At 40.9% G+C, this 8,705-nt stretch overlaps 2 protein-coding genes across 3 annotated transcripts; both read left to right on the top strand.

Annotated features, from left to right (window-relative positions):
- The first annotated feature begins 1,233 nt into the window (after positions 1-1,233).
- On the top strand, positions 1,234-2,603 carry LOC117806460 (syntaxin-11-like). The gene is made up of 2 exons (XM_034675405.1): positions 1,234-1,264; positions 1,723-2,603. Exons 1-2 carry the CDS (start codon positions 1,234-1,236, stop codon positions 2,601-2,603), a joined length of 912 nt encoding a protein of 303 aa, XP_034531296.1.
- Positions 2,604-3,520: 917 nt separating this feature from the next.
- stx11a (syntaxin 11a) lies at positions 3,521-7,491 on the top strand. 2 transcript variants are annotated; one of them, XM_034675172.1, is made up of 3 exons: positions 3,521-3,921; positions 4,269-4,342; positions 6,203-7,491. In XM_034675172.1, exon 3 carries the CDS (start codon positions 6,208-6,210, stop codon positions 7,090-7,092), a length of 885 nt encoding a protein of 294 aa, XP_034531063.1. In that variant the 5' UTR covers positions 3,521-3,921; positions 4,269-4,342; positions 6,203-6,207; the 3' UTR covers positions 7,093-7,491. The 2 variants fall into 2 exon arrangements, with proteins under 2 accessions (XP_034531063.1, XP_034531062.1); XM_034675171.1 differs by lacking the exon at positions 4,269-4,342 and having other exon boundaries at positions 3,523-3,921.
- Positions 7,492-8,705: the final 1,214 nt, after the last annotated feature.

The raw sequence follows: 8,705 nt of genomic DNA, 5'->3' as shown, positions 1-8,705 counted from the left end.
GCAGGAATGCAGAAAGTTTTGTTTCTGAAAACCTTTCCTCTTAGATAGATGTCTAAGGATGATGGTTCACATTTTTAAAACCCTCTTTACAGTCGGCACACTGCCTGTATGACTGAACTCTCATTCCTATGATCAGCTTATACTGCACAAGAAGAAGACACTGCAAACCTTTTATAGGAAATCCTCTACCTTACAAGTAAGTCATAGTATTTTATCTTATTATGAGTTTCAGCATATACCATGTTTACTGAGCTTACCAAGAGCAGCAGCTATTGACTGGAAATACTGAACAGGGAAATCATTCTGAAACTGAGGCCTCTAAACACACTCTTGAGTAGAAGTTAGACATATTTCAAATAATGAAAATACACGTATAGCTTTGTAAAAAGTGTCAAACCAGGCTTCCCTGTGAAACTCGTCCATAAATACTTTTTGTTCGGTCAGTTTTCATTGAACTCCACCTAAATTACATTCATTTAAAGTTCCTCCACTTACTCAAAGGTCCAAAGATCACAAGAATGCAGAAATACTTTTATACTCTACTTTTCAAGCTGAAAACGTGTTTGGTAAGTCCTGAGTAGAGATTAGATGTCTGTGCAGGTTATGTGCACTCATCTAAGATTACCTGATACTGAACAAGTAGAAACTACACATAACTATGACAAAGGTTTTACATTTAACTGCAGTAGATGCATTAGCCTCTGTTTATTGTACAAACATTAATACAATGTAGGCATTTTACAGTTTACTTGTAAGCGTATAAATAGGCCTTTGTAATGTTTCCTAGAGTCTAAGCTAATCTGGATTGAGGTTGAAGACTTGTTATGGTGCTTGAAAAATGTGGTCAAGAAAGGCAGGGAAGTTGTAATCAATATAGCATTGCATTACTGAAACTGAAGATTAGCCTCGTAGGAGGAAAGGTTGTTCCCAATTGTTCTCTGGGTTTTTTTTACTCACCACCAACAGTTGTTTTCCATCAGAGAGAGAGAGAGAGAGAGAGAGAGAGAGAGAGAGAGAGAGAGAGAGAGAGAGAGAGAGAGAGAGAGAGAGGAGAGAGAGAGAGAGAGAGAGAGAGAGAGAGAGAGAGAGCAGAGTCAACTGACTCACCTTCTTGAGAAATATGTCTTTACTTTAGATATCCTGAGGCAACTGACTGTCTCTCTTTGATCTCAAAGTAGTTGCCACTTTGATTGTTTTTGGGTCTTTTCATGCCTTTATTGAGAATATAGGGCGATGGTGGAGACCAAAAACAGAGCTGAAAGAGGTTACCTAAATTCAACTTGCATTCATCAGCTGGACAGATGGATTGTTATGCTGCTCTGATTATGCTGGATATGCCTACAAGGAACAATTATAACAGTGTTCAGGTTAAAGATGCATTTGGCAAATGTTTTGAAAGGTGAAGTGCATTGTGGGGAATGTAGTATACTGTGCTTTTTAGAGATTGCTTTCAGATCATTGAGCGCTGGATATTTCAGTTCTGCTTCAATTGTCACCAACCTTTTATTTTAGTATGAGGTGAAATCTTTAATGTGTGATATACTCTGTTAGTGTTGTGTTTACAGCATTTTATACTTACCCTTTGGAGGATTGATTGCATCGTGTCAGTCCTCAAATTTAACTTAAAAGAATCCATACTCCTAGACAATATGAAAAATACTTACCTGATGAATAAACTCAAACATTTTCCCATATCAACTTTGTGTGTAATTTGTCTTACAGACATGAGAGACAGACTGCTGCACCTCCATCAGCTGCAGACTGACACTGAGGGTTTCAACACAATAGAGCTGGATAATTTCTCCGAGCGTAGTGTAGATGGAGCAACAGCATCATCCTCATCATCACATCAAGACCAGGAACTGGATGGTGTTCTTCAAGAGGCAAATCTGATTCGTCTTGAAATCCAGCAGATCCAGAATGACATCAGTGAGCTGAAAGATGTGAACTACCAGACATTAAACCAGACCTCATACACAAACGCCACAAAGAGGGACTCCAATGATATAGGGGCAGATATTAAACGCAGGGGTGAAGATGTACTGAAGCAGCTGCACATGATGAGTGACCTCAGAAGGGAACTGGAGGAACAGCGCGGCACCTCTGACCCCACAGCTCGCATTGCTCATACACAGTACCAGTGTCTCAGCAACGCTCTGCGGGAGGTGATGTTCAGCTACAATGACACCGAGATGAACCACAAAGAGGCCTGTAAACGGCAGATCCAGAGGCAGATGGAGGTCGTGGGCAGGGAGGTCAGCGAGAGGGAGCTGGATGAGATGATGGAGAACGGGGAGCTGAATGTGTTCGGCCTTCAGGTGGAAGGCAAAACGGCTCGCTCTGCTTTCCTGCAGATCGAGAGCAGACACAAGGAGCTGCAGGAGCTGGAGAAGAGGGTTCAGGGGATCCAGGAACTGTTTCTGGATGTGGCCATGCTCGTAGAGAATCAGGGGGCAGGCATTGACAACATCCAGAAAAATGTTCAAAACACTGACGTGCTTGTTCAGGAGGCTGCAGGAAAACTTGAGAGAGCTACTCAATCTGATAAAAACAATCCGCTGAAGAAGCTGTTCTGTGGCTGCTTCCCATGTTATTACAATTAGCCTTGAAGAGGTGCTGGTCTGTCTAGAAAAGCTGCAATGTAAAATAAAGGGCAAAAGCTTTAATAATCCATCTTTATTACACCTAAAATTAAGACAAAAACAAATCGTTGCACGTTGATATTGATGTGGTGACATGGGATTGTATTCTTAATGTGAGTTACTGTCTAAAAGCTACTGTGAGAAACTCTAATATTGTCGTGGTTTTGGTGCCCCCTGTGGGCAAAGTGGTGCATCTTATCTTCTGTGAATCCTTTCTTGTACATATGTAAGTAGTATTTGCAAATGAAACATCCTTTTTTATTTTCAACTTTCAAATGAAGCACTTGTTGTACACCTGTCTTCAGGTAAAATGTAAACAACTGCTGTTTCAGTCCTGGTGCTCTTAATTGACACTGGCCCTGTGGCATAGCAGAATCACTATAAAGAAATAATCTATCTTTAAGCTCATGGTTTTTTGTACTTATCTGAGGCCACAAAGGTTCATTTCAGTTTGATCATAACAAGTTAAAAACTCCTTACAGTAGCTTTAATGTGGCCCATGAAGCTACATTTGCATATAATACAAGACTGTAGAAACACTTAATCAGTCTCTTTAGTTTCACCTAAAATATTTGTTATTATAACTTTATGAAGTTGTTATTCTTGCATGATCACTGCGTTTTTTGTGTAGTAACCAAATACATTATTGTTTTACAGTCAGGGGGATCCAGAGGTGTGGCCAGGCATTGGAACATGCATCTGTTCAGTGATGGATCCGATTGGCTGCATTCTCTATTGCATTCAAAGGCTCACAGGTTTCTGTCTACACGGTGGACCTTGTGTGTGATCACACTGTTTTGTCAATGACTGTTTTAAAAGTCAATATTGAACTTGGCATTTTTTTTCTTTGTGTGAGGATAGAAAGAACCTAAGTGACTTGTGTGTTGTTTTATTTTGTATTTGAAGTGGAAGACCTGAAAATGTTTTTAAATCCTTTATTAGATCTGAGATTAAAGATCAATATGCTTGGTATAATTCAGTAAATGTACAAAAGGTTAGTATGATGGTGTAAGATGATCACAGAAGCGTTGAAGTGTGTGTGTAATGTGAGGGGAAAGAAGGCGTGATCTTCCGCATTAGTACCTGCTGCAGGCTGCATCACTGTGAGTGTGATGTAGACTGAGACTGTGAGATATCCTGTGAAGTACTTCAGTACCCCTGTGCATGTCGAAATGTGGTGATATAACGGAGACAAAAAGAGGAAATGAATGCGTCTGTTGTCGCATCTTGTTCTGTAGCGAGTTTCACGGATTAAGACCCCGGAGGAGGACTCAGTAAGGTAAGAGGACTCGGTTTTATCTTGTAGCTCAAACATTGAGGCTGAAATGATCGATAAAGTGATTCTTAAAGTCTGCAGGAAACCACCGACTGAAGGTCTGTAGCACCTTGATGTGGTCAACTTCTTCCTTTCCTTTTTTCTATCTTTAGAAAATGATGCTTTAAAGTTGAAGTGTTTTCTCTTTACGCATAGAGTATTCAGACATTACGCACATCAAACACAATCCTACATTTTATTTATTTATTTATTTATTTATTTTTATTTAACCTTTATTTAACCATCTGAGTTAATTGAGAACCAATTCTCATTTGCAATAACGACCTGGGCATGATCGTTTATCTCACTAGAAAATAGCAGAACTGAATCTGAAGTCGACGCCCTGGAAATGAAGAAAAGTGCGTCTCAGTCGAGGAAGTAACCTGTAAGTTTCTGAGTTACCATCTCTGCCTTCATAAAGTAACCTGCGTGTGAAATACAAAAACAGTGGGCTGTAGGGGGAACAAGTGGGGATGACGAGTTTGTAAGTGGACTGTCTCTAGCCTGATGTTTAAGATGCTTAAACATTTTACTTGTAAGCATGATAAGGAGCTAGTGTAATTTTCAAAGGTCAAATTAAGAGAGAGAGGTGTACTTGTCACAATGGGGAAAAACTGAGGGGACCCTAGTTAAAAAAATAAAGATTGAATAATAAAAGAACAAAAGGTACAACAAACTTATTAAAACTGTCCAAGAAAGTGAATTCAAAATAAAACACTGGGCTAAGGAAACACTAGGAACACACAATGATCCAACACAGGGCAGGGGAAACAGAGGAACTAAATACACAGAGTAATTAACACAGGTGTGAACACAGGACACAGGTGAAACTAATCAGGTTGATCAATAAAGGAGGGAAACACACAAGGGTAGAGAGTAAAACTACACTGGAAACACAGGGATTCAGAACTTCAAAATAAAACAGAGAACACAAGACAAGACTAAGAAACACAAGAAAATACAACAAGAGACATGGATCACTAAACACACAAGGGACACAAAGTCAATTGAAATTGAAAGTTAAACATCAACTCATGACAGTACTGATTATTTCAAGAAATAACAGTACCTTTTCCACACCAACAACCATCATGCCTTTTAAGTGTACGCAGAATTGGCTGCAGTTGGTGTTCTCAGCAAAATGTTCTTGAAAAACACAAGCTACATAAAGTATGGACTGAGTGTTGGTCTGCACACAAATTAATTCGAGTTTGAAACCAAATGAAACAGCTGCCTGAGGTTAAGCTATTAAGAGACAAAAGGATGTTTCCAACCAGGGGTCGGGGTCCTTAAAGGGTGGTCAAGTAGAGAAGAAGGGTCGTGAGAATAAAAAAGGGAAATTTTGTCACTATCATTTCGTGAGAAGGACCAGTAACTTCCTGAAGTCCCCACTGGTTGCCTGGGAACTGTTCAGAGCTTAGAGTCACTGCACCTTACAGTCTGTGAAAGACGACTTGCTGTTTCACTTTTGGTGTTATGTACACACAAGCGAGCCAGATCCTCCCCTGGTGGTGAAGCTTTCAGCAGTGTGACTGCCCCCTGGTGGCTGGCTGCAGTATAGGTCAAAAAATCCGTCTCCCCCATTCATTTGAATGGGGCTGCAGTCAAACTTTAAAAAATAAATACACGTGGTACGAATGTTTCTCACATCCGTATGCTGTGGTTATATGTAGTTAGTATTTGACTGTTTTGTGTTCAAGTCCTCTTTTTCCTGAAAAGTTTCTTTTTCGTTAGTTATTAGAGTTTAAAAAACGGGTTTTACTTCCTGTTTCCTTTGATTCACAGCCGCCGTAGAGAGAAACTTCAAAGGACACACAGCGTCTTGTGACGCTACGCTGTAGGGCGGAGCTTATTACAGTGGCTTCGCAGGCTCTGGCTGCACAATGGCTGCGCCCAGGAGGCTATCCATTTTTATTTACAGTCTATGTGTACACATTGAACAACAAAAAGCAACGATATACAATAATCTAAAAACTCCTGATAAGTAAGTAAGTAATATGTCTCTTTTGAGTCCAAAGGGGAAATATGAATTACTTGTTTATCAAGGCTAGCTGCCACCTCCCTCGTTTTTCTGTCTTTGTACTAAATTAAGCTGAGCTAAGTTAAGCTTAGCTAACAAGCTGCAGACTAGCGTTGTTTTTCAATAACAGTTCTTAGCGTGGGGTCACTCTTATTTCTCTTATCAGAGAGGGAAAAAAACGTGTCCCTAAAAGAGGTCAGTAAATTTTCCTGTTCCCTCTTTCAGGTGAAATGAGGGACCGACTAGGGGAGCTGCTGTCCTCAAAGCCTGCAGTAGAGGAGAACAGGCCTGAAGGGAGCCAGAACCACATCACAGAGGACAATGAGGAGGATCCGGAGCAACAAGCCATTGTATTTAAGGGCGAGGATGAGATGGACAGAACCTTCAAAGAGGCCCAGGCACTGAGGAAGGAGATGCTGCTGTTCAGAATGGACGTGAAGCGTCTTGGGAAGCAGAACACCAGGTTCCTCACGTCAGTCAGGAGGATCAGCAGCATCAAACGGGACTCCAACGCACTTGGACGGGACATTAAGGCCAGGGGGGAGGCCATATACAACCGGCTCAAGAAGATGGAGCAGCTGAGCAAAGAGCTGGAGGAGCAGCACGGGCCCACATCAGCTGTAGTACGCATGGTGCGTTCACAGTATATCTCTTTATCAGCCGCCTTCCACAACGCCATGTCTGAGTATAATGGGGCTGAGATGGTCCAGAGGGAAAACTGCAAGACCCGCATCCAAAGGCAGGCGGAGATCATGGGTAAGGAAGTGAGCAGGGAGCAGATCGAAGAGATGATAGAGACGGGAAAGTGGAACGTCTTCTCGGATAATCTGCTCCTGGAGGGGAGGACTGCCAGATCCGCCCTGAATGAGATCGAGAACCGGCACAAAGAGCTGCTGGAGCTGGAGGGCCGCATTAGGGACATTCATGAGCTCTTTTCCCAGATGGCCCTGCTCGTGGAGGAGCAGGGCTGCATGCTGGACAACATCGAGGCAAATGTTAGCTCGACTCAGGACTATGTTGCTAAGGCCTCAGCTCAGATCACGAGGGCTGTGAAGTACAAGAAAAGCAATCCATGCAAGAAACTGTTCTGCTGCTGCTTCCCCTGCTGCAGATGAGACAGCATGATGTTCTGTTTATGTCAATGACGTAAGGATATCAAGATTAGATGCAAATCGCTTTGCTGTGCAAACATGCCTTTAATGTTTCTGTTTTCAGCGTGTATGAGCCAGATCAATATTTGTAACCAATACAAAAATATGTTTTAGAGGAAAAACCCTCTGACTACAGATATTGCAGCTGATAAAGGGAATTTTTGATCTTGAATGTGCACCAGTTTTGCAGCAATGTGACTGCAAAGGCACTAGGATGGCCCAAAGTGTTGAGGTCAAATTGGAAAACATGTCAAAATACAGATGAAGAGTTCATTTGCAAAAACAGATAACGCCGTTTTTATACATTTTCAAAAAACATGTTTCTTTTTTATATAGATTCCTAATGAAGTTACATTTTCAAGATACCTCCAGTTAGTAAAGTCATTTTGACTTAGTCAAAGCCACCCAACCTCAGTTGATTGATGATACCAAAAGCTAGTACTTGGAAAATGATTTTTTTGAAACATTTTTTTTTAGTTTTTCAAAAGTGAGTTAACTGTTTTTTCAAATTAACTCTTCAGATATGTCTGTTATACTTCAACATCATCCACTGACTGCTGACTGTAAAGGCAATATAATATATCAGACAGACTTGAATTTTTGTTTCTATTTAGCTGAAATGTATCAGTAATGTAAGTTATGAGTAGCAGTGGTTTCAATTTTAACACTCCATTATGAGTTTCTGCCCCTCAATTAAAACCACACGTCTAAATGCAAAGATGATGGAGAGATGGGGGTTACACTTCCTGATGCTTGATAAATGTAAAGACAACTCGGCTTCAACTCAGCACATGCAGCTGTCAGCTTTTGTCTATATTTTTCAGCTTTAAATGTTGCAATGTTATCAAACATATTTAAGTAATATAAATAAACCAAGAGTGGCTTTTGTAAAACATTGGTGTGTATACTAATTTTCAGTGTGAATGTACCTTATTTGAAGACAGGAACTCTTAGATGTATTTTTTATTACCCCTGTTGCCTAACGAGTCTTAAGAAACACCACCACCTCCAGTTGTGGTTAACAGGGGAAGCAAGATAGATGCGAGTGGATTGTGCAACTCCAAGTCATCCTCCTCTGTTCAAAGTTATCACCAGCTATTGGCCGGAGCTTCATATTTCTCAAGACTTGTTGTTTCATGCCAAACTCTTTTAACCTCTTGCATTGTGGCAACTTTTCAGAGGTGAAACAGTGTCATCTGGAGTCATGTTTCGTCCTGACAGGTTCACATATGATACTTATCGATGGCGCACTACCAAAGTTAATCAAATCTGCTCCCAGAGCAGGTTTGCTTCGTACAATAGGGAATGACAAACAGTACATTTATCTGCCAATACATCTATGTCTATTCACTCTGGCAGAGTGACAACAACAGAGAATGGGAAACGAATCATGTCAGAGGACTTTCTGTTTGCACAGCCGGCCTATCTCTTTGTCCTTTCAGAGTAATGATAGTAAAATGTAAAAGACCTTTATTCTCCTGTGTAAAGCAGTCCATCGCCTACTGAGGGGAAGGCCCAGTTTCTACCTGTGAAAATTGCAGGCTGAGAAGTTGACATCACTCCTCATACTGTACATG

This window comes from Notolabrus celidotus, chromosome 22, assembly GCF_009762535.1.
Source record: "Notolabrus celidotus isolate fNotCel1 chromosome 22, fNotCel1.pri, whole genome shotgun sequence".
Taxonomy (NCBI): domain Eukaryota; kingdom Metazoa; phylum Chordata; class Actinopteri; order Labriformes; family Labridae; genus Notolabrus; species Notolabrus celidotus.
Note: the sequence above shows the minus strand (reverse complement) of the source record. Positions and strands in the feature narration are given on the sequence as shown.

Bases quoted from the DNA above. Each gene is read 5' to 3' on its own strand.
- LOC117806460 (XM_034675405.1), top strand. From the start codon at position 1,234: ATGGTGGAGACCAAAAACAGAGCTGAAAGAG. The intron at 1,265-1,722 runs GTTACCTAAATT...TTTGTCTTACAG, and splicing joins CAAAAACAGAGCTGAAAGAG to ACATGAGAGACAGACTGCTG.
- stx11a (XM_034675172.1), top strand. From the start codon at position 6,208: ATGAGGGACCGACTAGGGGAGCTGCTGTCCTCAAAGCCTGCAGTAGAG.